This window comes from Copadichromis virginalis, linkage group LG12 (genome assembly GCF_057382275.1).
Source record: "Copadichromis virginalis isolate Kocher_CV1m ecotype Utaka linkage group LG12, C_Virginalis_male_GT1.1, whole genome shotgun sequence".
NCBI lineage: Eukaryota > Metazoa > Chordata > Actinopteri > Cichliformes > Cichlidae > Copadichromis > Copadichromis virginalis.
In genome coordinates, this window is record NC_140629.1 from 30,949,298 (window position 1) to 30,972,848 (window position 23,551).

The 23,551-nt window shown below is 37.1% G+C and overlaps 1 protein-coding gene across 2 annotated transcripts; it reads left to right on the plus strand.

The window, feature by feature from the left end:
• Window positions 1–4,367: 4,367 nt before the first annotated feature.
• Window positions 4,368–22,595, plus strand: mccc2 (methylcrotonyl-CoA carboxylase subunit 2). Of its 2 annotated transcripts, none has more exons than XM_085476040.1 (17): window positions 4,368–4,602; window positions 6,503–6,569; window positions 7,629–7,713; window positions 7,999–8,100; window positions 8,358–8,485; window positions 9,289–9,401; window positions 10,772–10,885; window positions 11,065–11,129; window positions 12,367–12,466; window positions 12,560–12,655; window positions 14,660–14,732; window positions 14,849–14,925; window positions 18,058–18,124; window positions 18,421–18,577; window positions 19,493–19,607; window positions 20,943–21,028; window positions 22,184–22,595. In XM_085476040.1, exons 1-17 carry the CDS (start codon window positions 4,471–4,473, stop codon window positions 22,299–22,301), a joined length of 1,695 nt encoding a protein of 564 aa, XP_085332166.1. In that variant the 5' UTR covers window positions 4,368–4,470; the 3' UTR covers window positions 22,302–22,595. The 2 variants fall into 2 exon arrangements, with proteins under 2 accessions (XP_085332166.1, XP_085332168.1); XM_085476042.1 differs by lacking the exon at window positions 4,368–4,602 and adding an exon at window positions 4,714–4,834.
• Window positions 22,596–23,551: the final 956 nt, after the last annotated feature.

Genomic DNA, 23,551 nt, shown 5'->3' on the forward strand with positions numbered 1-23,551 from the left:
ATAGATATCAAATAGATAACTGACATTAGCTCAAGATATAAACAAGGTATAAACATATATGCAGACAGATATGACAATAAATGACCCATAAAATAAACTTAAACCATACTAAATCAACTACAATGTCAGCTTTAAGAATTACTCTATGGTTTATTCATTCATATTCAACAATTTATTCAGGCACAAAAGCTCTTATGGTTAACTTTAGCTTTTATTTTCATTTCTTAACAAGCCTCATCATCTGGATCATGTTAAATCTGAAAACAGGGGCAAACTTTAGCAGAAGTCCTTCAAAGTCCAGTGTGTCAGAGGTAGGTTTGGTGGGTGTGTTACGCAGTCAGCAGCAATGTGCGTGCAAACTCTACTGTTTCCATAAGACACTGCATGTGTGTCTTTAGTCTTTTATTTCTCAGAGGACACCAAGTGCACAAAGGATATAGAAATGCCAAAGTTTAGGCTTACTGGGATTATATCAGTGTTATAGTACTGTCTTTTATGGCCATGCATTTGGCCAAATCTTTGACTGTCATATCTGACTTACTAATTTTCATCTTATTCCATTTTCTGCCTTGCCTGTACCGTCACATCTATGAAAAAGATTGGATGAGACTACATAGGAGTCAGCATGTCCATTAACTTATCTGGGGAAGTAAATTTGAGAGTGATTCTGTAATGAGATGACAGATTTGTAAGAAGCTTTATACTTTTGAGCAATTCAAAAGCAGCATTTCTCACAACAGCTGATGCTGCTAACAATTTCCTGCCCTGTTACAGGGTGGACTGATGATTAATTCATATCTCTGCCATCTTAACAAGGTTGTGCTCGTTAGTGGGCGAGAGGGGTGGGCACACTCCGCAGGGCTTTGATATCCTACATTCAAGGCTGTGTCACACATTAATGACTTCTTTGAGCTATGAAACGAGCGTCATTATCTCTTTCCAAAAAGGGAAGGATGAGAGATTTCAGCTCAACTTGTATAAAGACAGGGGAGGAATCAGTCATCATGTACTGACTATGTGTGTGTATGCGTGTATGTGAGACACTTCGGCACAGGAATTGGACCTGAGTCAGAGGATGGAAAAGGTAGATTTTGGTGTGTATAGATCTACATAAACCAATCAAGTTTTGGAGGAAAAACATTTAGCTACATGAGCCGAGGGCAGCACAGTGTAGAGGTTAGCACTGTTGCCACTGTTCCCTGGGAAAGCACAGGTCCTTCTCTGTGTGTTTTCATGTTCTCCTGGTGCCTGTGTGTGTTCTTTCTAGGTAGTCTGGCTTCCTTCCGCAGTCCAAAGACATCCATGTTTGAGTCATTACTGACTTTACATCAACTGAATGTGTGAATGTACGCTATGAAATGAGTTGTCTGTTTTCAAGTGTTAGGCCTGTGACAGACTGACGGTCCATCAAGGGTGTAGCCCACCTCCTCCCTGATAACAGTTGGGATAGGACCCAACCCCCCTGTGACCCTGAATTGGATGAGCATAAGAAAATGGATGGATGGAAGATAACCTTGATATCTCTGAGGATCATATTGCATCTGCATCTTTTAGGGCTGTAATCAAAATCACACCAAAAAAAAAAAAAAATCAAAGTTCAACTTATTCAAATATCTGATTTATAACTACCTCAGAAATGATGCCGGAGCATGCTTGAGTGACCTTCCTGTTAGTTGATAAGGTGGGAGAATTTACATCTGTATCATGAGTTGGTTCATGACTTGAAGTATAATTCCAGAATAATTCATTTCAGCTGCTGCTTGAACTGCCATAGAAGTCTAATCACTCGGAAAAAATGAACTGGTCAGGACAAAGTTCAGGCAAAACAAGGATAATGGTGGCTTTTATTCAAATATACCAGTAAGCAATTTCAGTGAGTCAGCATGAGCAGAACCCTGACCCCAGCTCACCTAAATGGAACCAGCTCACCTAATGTTATTATCTGCGCTTTTCTGATTAGACTGTGAAAAAGGAAAAATACCTGTAGCTTTTATGTAAAACCAATTTGCTTGTGTATTGAAATCTTTCAGTGCCCAATCTTTGGATTTGTGCAATATGCTGCCGGCAGGAGGTTAATCATTGTGATTTTGAAATAAATAGCTCAAAAACTGGAGTATCCCTGGATCCATGAAGAGATAAGCTGCAGTACATCTGCATCTGTTTCCTTTAGATCAAAATTTCAATCTGATAGCAGATTTACCACCCAAAACTTTGTGGTTTTAGAGTATAAAACAAATATAATAAAAATATCAGTATTAAAAAATTAATCAGTTTCATGCCTTCTATTTTTTTCCTTTTCATTTGCAATTCAGTCATTTTTCTAAACCTCTCAGCTATCAAAATGTTTTAGCTTTTTCTTTTTTGCTTTACTTTAAAAGAGGCTTTTCATGCCTCTACATCTATTCTGTCACTTCACGGCTGCTGCTGTGAAGAGTTCAAGGGTCACGGAAAAGTAGAGAGAGCTGGATGAGTGAGAGGGTTTAAGTTCACACGGAGAGTGGAGGATTGTATATTCCCTAAGAAAACAGGAGCAGTCATTTGAGTGGAGGTCATGGACATTTCCATGCATACTGATAGAATAGGTGGGAGCGTTGGAGGAGAAAGGCCTCTTAAAACCAAATGAACTAAAAGCTCTTGGTTTGAATGCTCTTCAGCCCGTACTTTACTCTACCTCGAATAAAGCACTCAGGTCAGAAGGGATGCTTTTTGAAGCTTTTAGGCTAACTCCCATTCCCACTTAAAACCAACTTTAGTTCCCATTTCTAAACAAGGCAAGGCCTTTTCCCTGCATTGGTTTCAGTGTTACTTTAGCATGTTGTAAAAGACCAATTTGTGGCCACAGTTTGTGAAATGTTCAGTGCACACCTTTTTAAGAAATTAAAGATGTGCATTCTGAATATGCCATTATTCATGCACATATGAGTCCAGTTCACATTTAAACAAATGCACATTTAATACCAACAGATCAGTTACTTTCCGGCTTTTCTTAAAGAACTGTATATTTTAACCTGCATAATTGTGTGAAAGGCACAGTTCTCTAATATACTAACACTTTTTGTAAAATTACACTGACCGAATACATTTCCTAGACAATTTACCCGATTGAAACGACCACATTATTACTCTAATGATTATCCTAACAATCAGCCAATCTGAAAACGTCCAGTTTTCAACTTAAGCACCTTGAGGGACCAGTTGTTGTGATTTGGTGATATATAAATAGAAATGAATTGAGTCTTCATTTTAAAATTGGATTATTTGTTTTCACAAGGAAGACAGATCCCCAGAGTGTAACTGTGTAAATAATGTACAAGAAGAGTAAGGCAAGCACACACACTCATGTAAGTTCAGCTCAGCTGTAGTGCTTTTAAAATCCACATGATGGCAGCTTTGACGTGCGATGCTCTGCTTGCTCTCATGCTTTCAGAGGAGAAATATCAACAGAAGTTTGCAGTTCTGGCCCTTGGAGCCGATGCATAATTATTATTATTATTTTTTTATTTCCATCTGAAAATGGATCTGCAAAAATTTATTCAGAAGCCGATTTACAACCTTGAGGAATAATTTACCAATTTAGGCCTATGGACAATAGATAGTTGGGAAAATATTTAGATGGGTGTTTTTTGTTCCCATCACAAGGCTAGAGAAAGAATTTAAAAGCTACACCTAAGCTACACCACAAAAGGTTTTAGCAGCCACTCTAAATTTGATGCAACAAATATGAAACAGTGCTTACTTCAGTTACAGCAGTACTGTTTTCATAACAAGAAGAACCTGAACGGGGATCTTATGGTAAAAAAAAAAAGTGTTTAGGCTTTTAAAAAGATGCAAGATTCTTTACTTATATTTTGTTTAATTATAGCTATACCTTTACTGGTGCATACAATTCAAATAACAGATCAAGTCAAAGTCAAAGTCAAAGTCAACTTTATTTGTCAATTCTGCCACATGTACAGGACATACAGAGAATAGAAATTTCGTTACTCTCAGATTTACTAATGTGTGTGTATGTATAAATATATGTAGATATGCATAAGACTATCTATATTATATATAAATATGTGATTTTGGAGGATGTAAACAGTACAGCTTGACAAAAGAATTGCACATCAGAGCTATATATAAGTAAGTTTAAAAACTAAAGTGATAGAAAATGCTGCATTTAAAACCACTCTTTACACTATTTGTGTGAAGCTGTAGAAAAGGCTGCTATAGGGAGCTTGATTTAAATATTTCAACCATATGACATAATTGTAGGATTTAGAAGTAACAAAAAACAAGCAATATTCATAAAAAAATGTGGTGCATTTTCACAAATCTGCACATGTAAACCGTTTCTTTAATCAGAAGGTGGCGATATGGAGCTCTACTTCCCCTGCCAAAAACCACAAAAGAAGATTACCGCTAGGTTACCTAGCAGGCTAGCAGTTGCTAAATTTGATCCCGTTTAATTAGTCGAGAACATTTAAAATGATCCTGCAGTCATTCAAACCGTGGCTGCTTCGTTGCAGGAGTCTGCCGTTGGCTTGCACAAGAGCGTACCACGCAGATAAAGTCGCTCGACTCGGCTCACAGCCTGATAAACAGACTTCTGAATATCAGGTAGGTTAGCCTGTTGCTAACGCCTGCTAGTCAAACAGTAAGGTAACAGTTCGGAGAGTTCAGACGCATCCAGGTGAGGTGTTTTACACCTGACGGGCAACAGGAACTAATAACGTTCCCAGACACGAAGGAAAGTGTTTGTTTAGTCTGTCCCCTATGTTGAAGTTCACTCTAGAGGTCAGACTCCTTAAAAGCTAAGAATTTATCGACAATATCAGCGCTGAAGAATTAAGTGAGTTGTGGAGCTAAACAGCGTGCAAAAAAAGTCTACCAGTCTAACTGTGAAGGTGCAACCTCTGAAAGTGAAAGACACAAATAACAGCTTTGCATGTCATTGCAACAACAATACACTTCTTAGAATAACTGATTAGTGAGGCTTGATGTTTTATTGCTTAAAGTTGCTAGTTTGAAGCTATAATTTTGTGATTATATCAATGGCACAAAACAGTCAATTCATCCTCAGTGGCACAATCATCAGCTGTTTAAATACAACATAAAAAAATCATATGCACACAAGGACTGTAGTGCTTTCCCACTTACGCCATTAAGGGTTAGTTAGTGGAAGCCAGTTACAGGTACAGATGTCTTGTATGAATCAGACTGGTGTTAATAGCAGGTTACTGTTGGGGTTGAGTGGTGTTTTAATTCAACAGTTAATCTGTTTTTTATGACAGCGTGTTTTTGTCATTCACAATTTATATGTGAATTACAAGTTTCAAAATACAAGATGATCAACTGCCCTTGAAGGTAAACTGTGTAAAAATCTCACCATGTCACGAGGTATCAGTCGATTGCCGATTGCAGTCAACTGAATTTTTTTTCTTACATTAACCAATTCAAGTGCATAGTACTAGCTATGTTGACCACTGTAGGACAAACAACTCTGCCTGCCATTAATCTGTAGTGCGTGTAGGTGTAGTAGGTGCATGTAGTATATGTCCACGTTTATTTACTGGAGGAGGCTGCAAAACCTTGTGAAAGGAGTCTAATACAAATCGATGAAGCACTGCTGTCTTTGCTGCTGTTTTCTGCTGTTTTATCAAGTGCCTCTAACATCTCTGGACTCAGACTCTTAGCAAATAAACTCTCACTAGGTGAGAATCCAATCAAACTGTTTGTTAGAGGCAAAGTGTGATTTTTAGTACAATCAAGCATAATATTAACAGACACAATATTCGCTTATAACCAGCTGTTGCTGTTGTTTAGCTGGTTTGTAGACAGCTGTCCAGAGATCGGAGGTTCGCTTGTCCAATCTGATGACAATAAGTCACTGTGACAATATCTAAGCATGTTTCCATGTGTTAGAGCCCTGACTTCAGTTCAGGAAATAAGGCTTGAGGTGAGCAGGATGAGGATGAGTTTCTAACCACATGCCGCTTGCTCCTTCACATTTTTGGTTCTTTGGTGAACAAGATCTACTCTCAGTTTAAAAACCATAGGTATGATCCTTAAATCATATCACATCTTGAATCTGAAGGTGCAGGCATGAATTAAAATTTGCCTCCATTGTACTGCCTGTGTGTTCTCGTCTCCTCTGCCTTTGGCGTACCACGTATGCGGTCCGTCTCTGGCCACACATATAAAAGGTTATTTGGCAGAACGGTGATGCCCGTCTTGTCCATTGTATTCAGTTTGCAGAGCAACATGGGAGCTTCCACAAACTGCTGACCTCTTCTGTGTTTTTTAATAAAATTATCAATTTGTTGGAACACATAACTAAACACTAATCAGTGTATATTGTATATACAATTTTTTTTATATTAAATAAACTCAACAAATGACTGGAGAGCATTTACATCATCATCATCATTTACATTTTCTTATTTTAGTGCAAATCTCTTACAGAAATTGGATTAAGAGGAAACTCTAACAAATGAATTTCTCTCTTTTTGTTTTTTAGGAGAATTATGACCGAATGAAAGTTCTTCTTGATGAGCTGAAAAGCCGGACAGAAAATATTAAATTGGGTACGTGTTCGCACACAGCAGGTTACGCACTATCCCAGAGATAAATTCATCACTTTGTGTTTTCATTTCAGCAGTTCAAATTAGTGCCTGAGTTCAGGCAATCTGGGTGATGAAATTGTTGCCCAAACATCATTGCTTACACCTATGTGTTCTAGTAAAGTAATCAGGTTCCACTTGTAGATGATTAAGCCTTAAGGGACCTGCTCTAACACGTAAATGCATAAAAAGCACTTTTTATATGGGAGTATGTGTTAAACTGCATGCCGTTTAACACATAGTTAGCTGTTTACTTGATCTTAACATAATGTAAAAAACATAAAATAATCTACTTCCAAACTCTGTAATGAGAGGTTGCTATTATTAGAGAGGCGTAGCTGGAACTCAGGAGAAAAGTTATGTTTAAAAGCAGTAGACAAGACATATTAAAAAATGTATAAGTTATTATGATTGTGTAGTCTACTGTATAAATATATAATAAAAGTAAGAAATATAAGACTTGTGTAAGATTTTTATTGTTTATAAAACATTTGTTTTTCTCTTCTGTTTATTTGTTTTTAATTCTTTTTCTCTTTTTGGTGAAATGTAGTTAAAAAAGTACAGTATTGCTATTTAGAGCAAGTTCTGTAAAAAGTATAGGTGTAATAAGGTTTCAAATTTTTATTCTTTTGATAAATGATGACATGACTAAAATAAAATGACAAAACATTGCAACTAATTGACCCAACAAAATGAATAAATGTGCTGAAAGTGACAATAGAAATGATTTTCAGTAAAACACAGAAAGTTGTGACCCCGACCGAGGTACACGTTCGCTTATTTTTCAACCCTACTGGCACACAGAAAAACATCAGTAACTACAAAAGTCACAAAGAAATGAATAAAAGCCTGTCCCACCAGGGATTAACAATTCTTGGTAATTTTATGTTTTTATTTGTCTTACACCATCAGCACTGTCATCAATGCTACTTGCAAGAGTAGTAGTAGTACTTGCAAAATATTCTCAAATTGTTAAGTTTGTAATTTTGTTATTATTCATTTATTACTTTTTAATTAATTCAGGAGGAGGAGAAAAAGCAAGAAGACTTCATACTTCCCGTGGGAAACTGTTGCCTAGAGAGCGCATAGACAGACTGCTGGATCCAGGGTATTACTGCTTACTTCTATCTTTGTCACAGATTTAAAAGTCATGGCTGTTTCATCCCCCCTAGCTTTTGTCCTAGAATTTGTCCTTACACAAACTGTGGTATCACTAGTTTTAAATGTCTGATGGTGTCTACAGTACAGTTCTCTGTACAATGAGAAGAAGCAAAAGAGGATAATATTTCTCTAAACTAAAATGTACTATTTTAAAAGAACTTGTGCAGAAAAACATGGATGCATGGATATGAATTTGTCTTCTTTTCCCCGCTTTTATTTCATGTTATTGCAGGTCTCCATTTTTGGAATTTTCCCAATTTGCAGGATATGAGTTGTATGGAAAAGAGGAAGTCCCAGCAGGCGGTATAATTACTGGAATTGGGCGGGTTTCAGGGCAAGTGCTATAAATGTTTATGATATTCACCAGATTTGAATGTAATGCCTTTAAAAAATAGTGAAAGTGTTTCGTTCTGATGATCATATGTAAAAATGGTTCAGTTTAATAATTTGTCACAGATGAAAATTTATATTTTTAACCACAGGATCAGATCCAAAGTAATTACAGTGTAGGTTTTCCACTAGAATCTCAATTGAGTACCCCAGGTGCATAATCTAATATTTATTTATTCATTCTTTTCTAAATGTTCATAGAGTGGAGTGTATTATTGTTGCAAATGATGCTACTGTCAAAGGGGGAACATACTACCCAATTACAGTGAAGAAACACCTTCGTGCACAAGAAATAGCCCAGCAGAACCATCTGCCATGCATTTACTTGGGTGAGTATCTCCATATTTGTAAGGGTTTGTAAAACACTAATAAACGATTATCTACAGAATCAAAGAATAATAATATTATTAATAATAATTATTAGTAATAAAAAATAATAATAGTAATAATAATTTTCTACTATCCCTGTTAGAATTTAACTTTAAAATACAGTAGGACTGTTGGGTTAGGGTTTGTCAGTTCACCTGTGCAAGTAGAGCCTGACTGATATATGCAATATGTTATAATGGCTAAAAAAATAAACATTTCAAAAGTAAGAGCGAGATGGATGAAACACTTTAACTGTGTTATAAGTGATGGTGTTGCATAGTTTGTCCACCAGAGGACACTCTGCAATTTCCCTGTTGACAACACTTATTTGGTTCACCACAAACACAACAAACCAGCTTACCCGTGTTGTTGGCAGAATGTAAATGAGTAATCAATGACTTGTAACAGTAAACCAAACTACATTTTCATTATATCTTAGTAAACACTCATAAATAACTGCTGGGGAAATCTGTTTGTTTCACACATCTGAAAAAAAAAAACATTGGCCAGTATATCAGATTTTTAAATCACCAAATATTAGTATCAGTATTGGGCTTAAAACCCTATAACAGCTTCTTAAGGGACTTATGGGAAAAATCCTAATATTTGGGTTGTTTTTTTTTTTTTTTTTTTTGGTCAATATTTACACCAGAGACATCCCAGAATGCCCTGCCTGAGGATAGCAGGGAAGTCTGTCTCTGTAATCTAATTATAGTCGAGATGTTTATAATAAGTGAGTTTGTAATGTTTTTATCTCCTTCAGTGGATTCTGGCGGTGCTAACCTGCCCAGGCAGGCTGAAGTCTTTCCAGACAGAGATCATTTCGGGCGCATTTTCTACAACCAGGCCAGGTTGTCTTCAGAGGGAATAGCACAGGTGATGCATTGTATTAACTCATTTAATGGGCACAAAAGCAGAATGATAAAACCCTAACGGAGTGGCTTTATAATTTGCTTGCCTCCCCCGATTACATCTTTACTAAAGCCCATTATTGGGCTTCCACGATATATTTGTTTACCTTTTAAATAATGACTTTTGTTATTCTTTCATTCTATACGTGTAGAAGGCAATATAAATGAATATACATGAAAGTCACAGTCCTCTATTATGTATTTTTTAAATTATTTAATTTTTTTCACCATGCTGTCTTGGGGCAAAGGCCATTTTGCTGCAAGGCAAAGGCAATAAAAATACTGAGCGACAGATACACAAAAGAAATTGATTATGGCAGCAGGGGCATTCATGGCCTGTTGGAACATTGTGGGAAAAGCTTCCATGAACAGAAATTGACAGCAATCACATGATAAACTGTATTAAATTGAATTTAATATTTATTTAAGAACACAGAAGAGCCTTTATCACCAGGGTTATATCACATTATACTGCTCAGTGTCTGTATTTTTTGCAGTTCTGGTAGCTCTCTCTTTTTTCAACCATACGTGTGTTTACATCCTTGTTGAAACAAGAAAAATATCAAAGAGCAGAGGTGGTATATTCAAATGAATTCCACGCTTGAAGGCTCTTCATGTTTTGCACCTGCAGGCTACTCAAATCCATCTTATATATGATGATGAAGAGAACTGCAGCGGTTTTGCACTGTGCACGGTTTTGCACCTGTCTTGCAGTCACATCTCTATTGATTCAAGGATGATAAAAAGCAGGATATATTGCTCACCAAACCGACCTTCACTGTGTGTTAGTTAGAAAGCTGTTTTCAAATTCATCTGCAGGAAGACGAAAGTTTTTCAGAGCTATAAAATGTTTTGGCCAGTGTAATGTTCTTTTGGAATTTTTCCTTCTCTTGGCAGAATAATATATGTTCAGAATTTATTTCTGGAAGAGTGGTTTTCTTGAAAATGGAATGTTTCTATGAGCCCACCTGAAATAAGAGTTGTAGTTCCCACATCTAAATTGAATACCATTCCCTGTCCAATAGGCATCATAAAGTCTGCAGTACTCATAGCTTAAAAGTTGTTGTTCAGTGATGTAATGGCTATTTTGTTTCTAGTATTTAAACTTTTCAAGTGAAACTATAACCAGATTTTTTTTTTGGTAATGGAGTAGTCATAGGTGGCATTATAACTGCACATAAGGTTAATTGAAGTTTTAAAGAGAAAAAACCCCCTAATCATATGCAAATTATTCAAAGCAGAGTAATGAAGATATCTTTGAAAATGCCTGAAGGATATGTTTTAATATTGTACATGTCTGATATGAGACCTAACTATTTTTCTTCTCTCTTCAAGATTGCTGTCGTGATGGGCTCCTGCACTGCTGGAGGAGCGTATGTGCCAGCAATGGCAGACGAGAGCATCATCGTACGGAAGCAAGGAACCATTTTTCTTGGAGGACCTCCACTGGTTTGTTAATTTTTTATTATTTCTGTTATTATTTAACATTAAGTAACTGACAAACAGACAAATATTGTGTTTCATTTTATAGAGCTAAATGTTTGTTCATATAGCAAGCTATATATTTGAACTTGTACTGAATACAAGAGATGAAATGCATATTTCCTGGTAATATAATTCTTTAATAGGTCAAAGCTGCCACTGGGGAAGAAGTTTCTGCAGAAGATCTTGGTGGTGCTGATCTACACTGCAAGTATGAACAGATCATTTTTATGGGATATGTGGGATTCAATATTAGCTCTCATCTTGACTTTTAAATACCAAAGAGATAGCTAAATAGTTTTCGCAAAATATATACATCAGGACTTGATGTTCGAATCCCTGAAAATGACGATTTAATGTCCTCTGTGACCTTGTGTTATACGTCCAGTTTGGGTATTCAAGTGATGCTAATTACAAGCTGGGTTGATAGAAAAGTAGATTTTTCTCTTACTGAAATCATAATGTTATACAGATCCTTAAAGCAAATTCACTTTCCTTGTTTCTGTGTCAATGAGGAGGCAGTACTTCACAATGACAAAGTGTTGTTACACAAAAGAAAAAGACTAAAATATCCAAATATCCCATTTACTTAAATATCCAACTACTTATTGTTATTTTCCCTTATTGTCATGTTGGGAAAGTTCCTACAAGCTTGGAACACCATCATTTTAGACACGTGTCCCATTACTCTTGATAGTTGTTTGGTAGAAGCTTCACCAGGTTTTTTTTTTTTAGACATCTCTAGATGCTTTGTTAGGTTCAGGTCTGGACCCTGACAGAGTTTTTCCCCAAGCAACACCATTGTTTTCTTGGCAGTATGCTTCAGGTTAGTCTTGTGTGATTCTAGTTGCTTGTTTAACCGAGGTCCTTCTTCCCAGATGACTCAATTCAGTTGAGCAGCCAAATTTAGGATGACTGTTCCAGGATTAAGAATGATGGAGGTTATTGTTCTCTTGGATATTATTGTGTCTTTCCCCAGATCTGTGCTTTGAGACAATCCAATCTAGCACACCTACCAATAGTTCTCTCGACATCATGACTTGTTTTTTTCATCTACAGTCTGCTGTGTGTGCCTTTCCTGATTATTTCTATTTAATTAAGTTAGGCACAATTGGAATCCAGTCAAGTTATATAGACATCTCAAAGATCATTGCTCTGAGTGTCATAGCAAAGGATTTGATTTGACTTGGGTAATTAAAGTGTTTCTCAGTTTCTTTCTTTCTTATTTTGAACCAATTAACAAAATACATTTTGGGCTTTGTCTTTGTTTCATATAAAAATGAACTCAATCCGATTATTAACCCTTTCATCGAAAGCATGAAATGTTCAGGAAACTTTCTACCTACACTATGTACTACATAGAAAGTACTGTAGGTTTTTTTCCCCCACAGTAATGATTTATAAGGTAATATTTCCAATGACTGCCTTTGTTTTTTCTTACTTTGCAGAAAATCTGGAGTGACAGACCACTATGCTTTAGACGATAACCACGCTCTTCATTTAGCGAGAAAGACAGTGAGAAGCCTTAACTACAGAAAAAATATCGAGGTCAGTCTGTTGTTTACAGTCGACAATTTAAATCAAACTGTTCTCTCTGTAGCTTCATTGACACTGAGTCTTTTTGTTTGCTTTTTTTTTTAGGTTACTATAGAACCTCCTGAGAGTCCTCTCTATCCTGCAGATGAACTCTACGGCATAGTCGGAGATAACTTGAAACGTAACTTTGATGTCAGAGAGGTAATTGCCCAGTTTCCAGAACGATGGTTTCAAGTCGCACTTAAAAAAATTCCCTTCTATATTAAGTGATACGCTTTCACAGGAGTGTGTGTAGATCTGTGATGGACTACACCCTATTATTCACTAGCTTGTAGAACTAGAAATAACTTGGAGTAATAATGTTCAGTGTGACTTTATCAGTGTTTCACATCATTGTGGTGGATTGTTGTCCCACTATTCTAACATTTCTTCAGTTCATTGATTTCTGCAGAGCTCTCCTAACATACCTGCACAGCATTTCAATCAGTTTGAGGTCTGGGCTTTTATTGGGCTGTTGCAGCACCTTGATTCTTTTCTTTTTCAGCCAGTCTGTTGTAAATTTTCTGCTGTCCTTGAGATCGTCATCCCGTTACGCAACTCAGTTGTGCCCGTGCTTTAGCTGTCAGACAGATGGCCTCATTTGGCTTTAGAATATGCTGGTGTACAGAGGAGTTCATGCTTGACTCAGAGACTGTAAAGTGCTGCAAAACAAGCACAAATCATCTCTCTTCCACCATGCTTGATAGTTGGCGTGAGGTGTTTGTGCAGATCTGCTGGGTTTGGTTTTCACCTTACATGGTGTTGTGCATTATGACCAAACATCTCCACTTTGATTTTGTCCAAAGGACATTGTTCCAGAAGTCTTGTAGTTTGTTCAGAAGCAACTTTTTGAACCTAAGCTGTGCTGCCATGTTCTTTTCAGAGAGCAGAGGCTTTCTCCAGGCTGCACTAACAAACAAGTCCCTTGTATTTCTAATTGTATTGTCATGAATGTTAACATTTAACATGCTAACTGGACCCTGTAAAATCTGAGATGAAGTTCTTGTTTTTTTTTACGCCACAGAAATAAAAGGCTGATGGAGTATTGTTGTCACCCTCCTGGGTGAGTGGGCAGGTGGGCAGTGTGGGCACCCACAATTGTAAATACAATAACTCAAGAAAGATGCGATGCAGATTTGGAAATCTTTACCATGGGTGCAGCTGCTAGAAGCTAGAGCATTGCTGGGCCTGAACTTTGGTTCGATTTCCTGGGAAGATTGTGGCATTGTATTAACACACACCTGAATATTCCAGACTAGAAAATTTCTGTTCAGTTTTATTTATACAGCTCCAATTCACAACAAACTCTCAAAGCTTCTGCTTTTATAGGTCACACTTGCTGATGATCAGTAAATCAAATACTTCTGGTTAGCAACACCTGGCTGCTACTTATCCTGTTCCTATGGAATTCCTTTGAAGCAATAAGAGTGTACTAAGCTTTTCACAGGACTGCTTGGAAGATTTCTTTACCATTTCTGAACATTTCAGAATCTTATTTGGATATTTTGTAGGATACTGTGTTGAACCTCTTAGTAATTAGTTTAAAATGGTGAGATAAATAATACGACTTTTCTTTGCTATGATATTATTTCTTTAATGTGAGTCAAATATAATAAAATCATTCATTCATCTCATTGTTTAATACAGCCAAAAGACTGATTTACACAATGTGGAAGTGCTATGACTGCTTTAAGATTTGTAAATAAACCAATTTTGATTGGTTTATTTATAAATCTGGCTGTCAGAGGTTCAGAATGCACTTTAACAATGTTGAGTTGTCATGTTCTCCTATCAGCAGCTGAATCAATAATAAGGTGGCTGGCATCAGTCACTTTGCTTTTCTGCTGTGTGGCAGTGCTTGCCAGATATTCTCTATTGGTTTAAAGCTTGTGCCCTTTGATTCTTGATGTAGACCCGCGAGCTAGAATTACTGCTTACTCTACAGATGCCAAAGTGTTTGTAGTGTAGAATAGTATTGGCAGTCCATTTAAGGTTGTAAGATCAACTGAGTGCTGCCTCTTTACAGGAGTTTTTCAAGTGTAGCATTGCTTTTAGCAGAGTGAAAATCACTTAAATAAGTAGAAATTGTTGAAAAGTTGTCACTATCTGTGTTATTTGACATTGCATCACATTTTTTATAACTTTTGTTTACTGATTGGATTGCAGGTCATTGCCAGAATTGTAGATGGCAGTAAATTTGATGAATTCAAGGCATTCTATGGAGACACGCTTGTTACAGGTATGTGAACTAGTATTGATTTCAATTTCCAAGACATGGTTGATTTTTTTTTTCTTCTCTAAATTTAAAACCTGACCATTGTTTGAGTTCATTCTTGTGAATTTGTACCTTTTAAGGATTTTCAAGGATATTTGGTTATCCCGTTGGAATCATTGGGAACAATGGAGTCTTGTTCTCAGAGTCTGCAAAAAAGGTAAAGGCACTTTATAGCTACAGATAAATCAAACTGTAAAAACTGTCTTTTATCTGCAAAAACAATACAATACAATAAATAAATAAAACCTATACAAAGTTAAAAGCTGAATTTCCAGGAGACTGAGCTTTGTACTGTTTTTGTGCCTCTCAAAATGTCAAGGACTTTAAACACTGTGTGGAAATAGTACAGATAGCGTGCTCCACAGATATTTGCTGCTTATGAACACCAACATTTTTCTGTTTGTAGGTTATTTGCACTTCTCATTCACATTAGAGTTGTAGTGTTTCTCCTATGCAAGAAGCCTTAAAATGCACCTTTACATCCTTTCACGAGTAGTCTGATAACTATGATAGCATTTAGAAACCATGCACGGAGAACAGTAATAATTTTCATTCAGTGTAATTCACTTAATTCTCAAGCCAATTTGCTGTGCACAGAGCTGAACTTTATACAGGCTTAGGGAAGATGAGGGGCCGAATTTGTGATTATAGACTAATAAGTTTTTCTAAGCACGTTTTGAATTGGATTACAAGCTTGACCTGAACGAAGATTTCTTTCATTCATTTTTATTTTTTATTTTTTGCGAGGTCTCAACATGACATTATAAGCATTGGCTATCTCGTCACTATAATTACTTTCAAAAGGGTCTGATACAGTGCCTCAGACAAAGATGTGGAACAGACATGCTCGGGGAGCATATTCAAGAAAAATCAATACAGTACCTGCATTTCTGAGACACGCTGTCATCGCTAAAGACATGCCCAGGCTTCCATTATGCTAACTGTTAAACTGTTAAAAGCTTTTTCCAGTTTTTTCTGTTTTGATAAAAGGGAGAGGTATCAGAGATACGATTAGATTTCTGTTGTTCACACATTCAAATTCAAATTCAAATTTTATTTGTCACGTACACAGTCATACACAGTACGATATGTAGTGAAATGCTTGGACAACTGCTCGTGACCTAAAGAAAACAAAAAAGGAAAAGGCTATGAATAAGATAGGAAATAAATATGAAAAATTAAAAAGGGTAAATTTAACTAGGAAGGAATAAAATATAAATTAAGGTTAAAAATGAAATAACTGTACAACACAAATTAGAATGAAGGGTAAATTTAACTGGGAAGAATAAGATAAAATATATAAATTAAAGTTGAAAATAAAATAACTGTACAACAAAATACACAATATAGAACTATATAAGAATGTATGAAGAAATATAAATAAATATATACACAATAACAGCAGCATATACACAATAACAGCAGCGTGATTTAAGTAATGAAGTGAAACAATGTCCAGAATGTCCAGTGTGTGTAAGAACTATATGTGTGGGTCAGTACTGTGTGGTGGTGTGATTGAGAGACCGTATCGCCTGCGGGAAGAAGCTCCTCCTCAGTCTCTCTGTGTTGGTCTTCAGGGAGCGGAATCGCTTTCCTGACCTCAACAGAGAGAACAGTCTGTTGTTGGGATGGCTGAGGTCCTTCACGATCTTCCTGGCCTTGGTCCAGCACCGCCTGCTGTAGATTGAGTGCAGGTCAGGGAGCTCGGAGCGGATGGTGCGCTCAGCTGACCGCACAACCCTCTGTAGAGCTCGTCTGTCCTGCATGGTGCTGTTCCCGAACCAGGTTAAGATGTTTCCCGCCAGGATGCTCTCTATGGTGCACGAGTAAAAGTTCCTGAGCACCTTGGAGGGCAGGGTTAGGGTCAGGAGCAATGTTATAGATAACCTTATCTCATACTACCTCATGCTACCATATTATCTCAATAGAACACTTTGCTCTCAGACTGCAGGCTTACTTGTGTTTCCGAGAGTATTTAAATGTAGAACAGGAGGTTTCAGGCCCCTCTTCTACGGAACCAGGTCCCAGTTTGGGATTTGGGAGACAGAGACCCCCTCTTTTTTTAAGATTAGGCTTTTGTTCTTATAGTTAGGGCTGGATCAGGTGAACACACTCTTAGTTATACTGCCATTGGCCTAGGCTGCTGGGGGCTTCCCATAATGCACTGAGTGTTTCTTCTTCTTCACTCATCTGTTTTCACTCTTTGTGTTTATACTAATAAAGAGTGTGTTGCATTTAATCATCAGCTACTCGTCTTTTGTCCTGTCTCCCTTCCCTTACCCCCAGCTGGTGGCAGTAAATGACTGCCCCTCCCTGAGCCTGGTTCTGCTGGAGGTTTCTTCCTGTAAAAGGGAGTTTTTCCTTCTCACTGTTGCTTGCTCAAAGAAGGGTTTCTGACTGTTGGTTTGTTCTCTTTATTATCGTAGGGTCTTTACATTAAAATATAAAGCACCTGGAGGCAAATGTTGTGTTGATTTAGCGCTATATAAATAAAGTTGAATTGAAATTGAATAATTTCACAGAGAAGCAGTCATATTTCACATTGTTTCCAACTGTTGTTTGCACTTTGCAACACACAAAAAAATGCTTCACTGAAAGAGAGCCAGTGGAGGAAACTGCCAAAATAAAGAAAACACCTGAGTAATTCAGCAATACAAATATATGGAAATGAGTTGTCTCCACATAGTTCAGTCTTTTGTATGTGTTTGTCTGTTCAATATTTCCTGGCAGCTCTGTGTTATGCAGTGATTTTTTCTGACATAACTGAAGGCCATTCACCGCCTTCGTATTTAAACTAGAATACAGAAAATACAAAGTCAGTGTAGCGGCAGGTGAGCTCGCTCCCAAAGTAACTGGTTTCTGTTATTTCTGGATGGATTGAGGGGAGGCCATGAACTCTGTTGCTTGTTTTATTTATTTATTTATTGTATTAACAGGTGTAATGCAAGATTCAAAAGCATCACCTCAGGCAACATTGTGACAGTTTACATCTTCTTGTGAAAATACAAACTCCAGATGTAATCCAAACTTTTCAGTGGGTTATTACCCAGATTTCACTTCACTGGATAAACTTGTGTGCTTTGAATATATTTTCTTAAAAATTTACACATCTCTTTCCTTTGGCAGTTCATTTAAAGTTTATGGTCTCTTGGTTATTTCTTGAGAGGCCCAAAAAGTAAATCATTACCATCTTGTACTATTTTAAGGTAATACATGTTTGAACTCTGGGCAGTTGTTCTTTAGGTCTGAGAATGTACTACATGTAATGAATATCTGAAATTCTTTTCAGGGGACGCATTTCATTGAATTATGCTGCCAACGAAACATTCCACTTGTTTTCCTCCAAAACATAACAGGTCGGTGGGAATTCTTTATTTACATCGGTAATTTTGTTCTGTTGTGGGGTTTAGATGTTGTTTGTTACTCGGCAAACAATTCTGAATATTATTTACTTTAATTGCAATGTGATCTGTGATCATACAGATAATTTTATAATTTACATCATAACCAAATCTTATTATATGATGTACAAATCTGTTTCATTAATCTCCCAGTTTGACTTATTTCGTGTTTAAGATTAACACAGCCAGACTTTCCTCCTTGAAATAACAACACAGGCTTAGGCTATCTCTTGTCTTCATCTTCATCTCAGGCTTCATGGTGGGTAGGGAGTATGAAGCAGGAGGAATTGCCAAGGATGGAGCCAAGATGGTTACTGCGGTTGCCTGTGCCAGTGTACCCAAGATTACTGTTATCATTGGCGGCTCCTATGGTGCGGGAAACTATGGCATGTGTGGCAGAGCCTACAGGTATGAAGAAATTCTCTGTAGGGATTAGAGGTTTGTTGGAATAAAAACGCAGCCCTGGTAACAGCTAAAGTAAATTAATTCATTGTGAACTATTGCGAAACACATTAGCTGCTTCTCTGCGAAATTCAAGTGTACAAAATGTACAAAATGCAATTGCCTTTCATTTTGTGCATCAGATAGCCTTGGACTTCTTGCGTGTAGGTGGTAGTGACCTTTTGTAACAGTAAAAGAGACTTTCTAAGTGGAACCCTTTCAAAGCTAAGAAGTATTTTAAAATAAAAAAAATCAATTTTAATCAAAATAAAGTGACATTTATTACTTGAGGATGTATCATTATTTTGTCTTTTTAATTTTTGTCAGCTATTTTTCAAAGACTAGGAGTGATAAGAAGCTGAATTATTGATGTGTAGCATCCTTAGTGAAGAGCACTCTACAACAGAGTGCAGTGTATTTGTATAGGTAGATAGACTGATGGATAGAAGTCTTAAAATCACTTGAGGAAGTTTATCAGATTTTGCACAGCTCCCTCTGGATAGAAAAAAATGGTTTTAACAGTATTAAAATTACCATTCAAATAGCTTTAAGCATGTATGAAGTCAGTGGAATGATAATATTATTGTGGGCACACTCATGTTTAATTCCTATCAGGTTATTTGAGCTGTAATAAGCGTCCTCATGTAAATTGAAATAAGCATAAATGATTTAGTGTTTTGGAAAGTTGGAGCTGATACTCACCCTCCCTTAGTCTTTCTATGAAATATCAAAGAAGTACTTTTCCCCAGGTTAAGCCCTCCTAGTCTCTCAAATCATATTTTTGATGTTCAGGGTTTCTTTTGTTATCCTATTGGTTGTGATCTAGGTGACTATTCTGGCTCTCGAAACATACTCAAATTGACACTGTTTCTTGTCTCACAGCCCACGTTTCCTATACATGTGGCCAAATTCCCGAATCTCTGTAATGGGTGGTGAGCAAGCTGCCACTGTCTTGGCTACCATCACTAAGGATCAGAGGGCACGTGAGGGAAAGGAGGTAATGATTCATGTTAATCGCTTGACACGGCAGACTAAAATCTGTGCTCCGCTGGAAAGGCTTGAATTGACTTTAGTGGGTTTCCTGCCAACAGCATAAACATTATGAAAGACACTTTTCTTTCAATAATGGTTTGACATGGCACAGTGAAATAATTTCAGTGTTAAGTGTGACTGTGATGACTTATCCTGAATAGTGTAGCCATCAAATGGCTGTCATTAAACTGTGTCAGGTATGCTGTTATGGGGCTATTAACCCCATTAATAGCTTCAGAATGACACCTCACATCAGTGCCCTGCTGACAGCCGTTTTGATGATGTTTAAAATGTTTCAACTCAAAAAGGTTGTAAAAACTAATCATTGGGTCAATTTTTGAACAGGTATCAAATATTCTTATTTTTTTCTGCTTTTATTCTACATGTCTTCACAGTGGAACACAGGTTGAACTACCGAGAGCTTATTAAATTATACAGTATAATACAGCTTACATGTTAAACATGTATTAGGTGTACAGTCAGTACTACAGTTGTTTGCCCCATGAAAACACAATTGATAGTATTCTGAGCCTGCACCACTCATCACTTCCACCAAAATAAGAACTTCCTTTGTGATTAACCAACATAAGTCGAACTTTACGTGAGAACTCAAATATCTGGTTCAGTCGTTTAGAGCACAGGATGGTCTTTTCCTTGTCATCTTCCTAGTGCAATTGCAGTGTCCGATTGCAGCCATGTGAGTGCAGCAGGGGTAATTGTGCAGTGAATTCCCAGCAAGTATGGTGTCATGTGTCGTGCCTCCTGCAGGCTCTACACTAGGTACCCCTCAAATGAAGTGTTTCCAGTAGAGAGAATGCATCTGAAGCATTTTATCTTCGATTATGTGCTTCATGTGAGAAAGGATAACTTAGGGCGATGAGCTTATGTGTGAAAACATGTCTTCCTGGTTAAAATTAAAGCAGTCCAATATAGAGACCTTGAATTACAGTTTAATGAATTCAGTTTTTCTTCATACCATTTCTTATATTTTTGTTGCTGTTTAATTTAATTTTTCCCCCTTTTTAAAAAAAATTGTTTCTGATATTTACAACAGTTTGGCCCATTTAAATCAGTAAAGATTAGCTTTGCGTTATTTATCGAGTGTTTGATCTGTTTTTATTGTGTTCACAAAGATTGGCTTGGTGTTTTCAAGCTGGGGAAATTGACCTTCATGGCAAATGAAATGGCTGTGTGCTTTCAGCTTTACATTTCACTACACCTTCAATAATTCAGACAACCTTTAAAACGCCTCTGGCGCAGGTCCTTACCGCCTAATTCTATTTTCTCAATATATTCACAGTTCACAGCAGAGCAAGAGGCTGCCATGAAGGAGCCAATCGTGCGGCGGTTTGAAGAGGAAGGCAGTCCGTATTACTCCAGTGCTAGGTGAGATCTGCTCATCCAATATGTTGTATTTTAGGGATGTGTGTGATAAAATGAAGGACTACACATAACTGAGTCTTTGAATTTCCAAAATTGGTTTAACTACTGTTGCTAAGATAAAATGTTGTTTCTCGAATGGCAGCACTGGCCACAAATGAACTATCAGCAGGCCACCAGCATGTGTTTATAATTTATTTTTTAGACTCTTTTCAGTAATCTCACATTAGCCTTATTTTCCAAGAACTAAGAAACCACAAGACTATTCATGCAGGACCAGTGATGCTGTGATGTTTTTCTTTAGCATCAGATGTCCTGTTGTTTAAATAATAAGAGCCGTGTTCTTTTCATTTAGTCCCTGAGCTGTTTTCATTGTGTGTTTGTAAGCGTAGAGTACAAATCCTCATGTGGTGATTACATGTGCGTCTTAAAATGAGATGGATAGTATACTGTACATATTTATCTAACTGGAAACTGCCTCACTGACATTAAAAACCAATATAGTTATGAAGGTTAAACACACATTTCAGAGCATGTCGGTGCTTATTTTTGCAGTTAATTGTATAAAATATAAAGAAAGAGAAAGGCCAAGGGGCAATCAAGGCCCCATTACACACTAATTAATCACAAGCTACCCTGAAAGCACTTGTCAAATTTATGTGTGTCATTAATGCTTGAAACCTGTTGTATCAGAATTGCTTGCTGTGGAAGCATCAGTTAATGAAAAAAAAAATTAGCTAACTGCAAAAGAGTAAGAATTTTGAAAACTGATTTATCTCTTCATTTATTTACGACTTAAGCAGGAGCTGGTATTAGTTTCTTAAATATCAGGTCTTGCTTGTCTATTATAATCATTTATCTGATGATACGCTTATGATATACATATACTATATTATATTAACAACAGCCATATTGTTTGCTCTTTAATGAAATATAGGTCCGACTCTGAAAAAAATACAAATCTGATACCGTGCAGAAAGGAAAAAAATGCAAATCTTTAAGCCTAGACTATAAGGGGAGTCATCCAAAGAGAGGAAGACAAAACCTTGACACTCTATTAAAGTAATTGATTATAGTCCTGCACAAGCACCGCAAGAAGTATCGCATGAGTGAGGAGTAATGTGCCATCTAATAATGTGGAGCACTTTATTATTTTTACAGGCTGTGGGATGACGGGATTATTGATCCTGCTGAAACTCGTATGGTTTTGGGTCTGAGCCTCAGTGCAGCACTCAATGCACCAACAACGAAGACACGTTTTGGAGTTTTCCGGATGTAATGCTCATTTAGTTTGTACATATAGAGACACGAGACTTAGTATAGATTTACTGTTTATATAGTATTTCTCGTAGTTTACCAGATTGAGTAAAAACTCTCACAGAGTTGGGATCGCTCGACTTTGGATACCTTGAGCTGTGACTGGATGATGGAACTGTTGTGAGACACTTCCCCTGTTAAGTTGTGCCTTAACTGTTTTCATTCCAGTGTAAATGCACGTTTTCTTAAATGTGTTTCATTTGTTGGCTCAAGTACTGTAAATGCAAACAATTAAAAAAAATGTGAAAAGTTCAAATTGCTGCCTTTTCATCAATCGTGCATGGCCAGAACGAAAGAAATCTTCATAAGGGGGCACTGTTTAGCTATAAATATCTGAGGTAGTGTAGAGGAAGCATACAAGCACGCACAGAAGGACCTGCGTATATAAAAGGAGAAAAAGTATTTTGAAGATTTCCAAGTTTAGTGTAATTATTTATTATTTAGAGACACTGGAGAGTTTATTCTTGTCTGGCTTTCTGGGGCTTCTGCTTGTTTATTCTTTTATTGTAAAGCACTTTGTGATGTCTGCTGTGGAAAGGTGCTGTGCTACTATTGTGTCAAAGGCACAAATAGGATGTGGTCTTATATCTCATGCTGCAGACAGAGTGTGCTGTGTGCCGAAGCTAAGCCTCAGAACGAGTTCTTCACTTTACCAGCTGGCCAGCCTCTCTTTCCCGCCCTCCCGGTTTTTCATTTTGTCAATTTATCTTTTTAATTGAACATGTTGCACACAGTTGATATGTTCACATATTGGTATAGACCATCTGAATTCCCCCTTGCAACAAGTTAGGTTTTCCTCCGAAGGATTTTCAGAACCCAGGGATTTGGTGCAGGAGTAGATTTGAATGTTTGTATGAAGCCAGGTGGTTAAAATGCTTAACTGGAAGCCCTTCATGCTCCTCTGTGTATGACTGTGTGCCTGGTATACTGAGGCTGTGAGAGCCTCACTTTGGGGAGAGCAAAAATACTCAGGCCATGATATGTGTGGAAGGTGTGTGTGTATGCATGTGTATGCCACCCACACACACACTTTTTAAAACTGGTTTGCTGGTTATTTCTTCCTTCGTGTTCCACCAAATGTCACTGTAGGAGGACTTACCGAGCACAATGGACCCTTCTTCAAAGTTTTTACTGAAGTAAAAAAGCCATAATGATTCAGAAAAGTCCTATTTTAAGAATGTTTTAACATAGAGTATACATCAGAGAGTGAAA

Coding starts and splice junctions, on each gene's coding strand:
- mccc2 (XM_085476040.1), top strand. CDS start 4,471: ATGATCCTGCAGTCATTCAAACCGTGGCTGCTTCGTTGCAGGAGTCTG. Junction 9,402..10,771: donor CTTCAGAGGGAATAGCACAG/GTGATGCATTGT, acceptor TCTCTCTTCAAG/ATTGCTGTCGTGATGGGCTC. Junction 18,125..18,420: donor TTTCCTCCAAAACATAACAG/GTCGGTGGGAAT, acceptor TCTTCATCTCAG/GCTTCATGGTGGGTAGGGAG.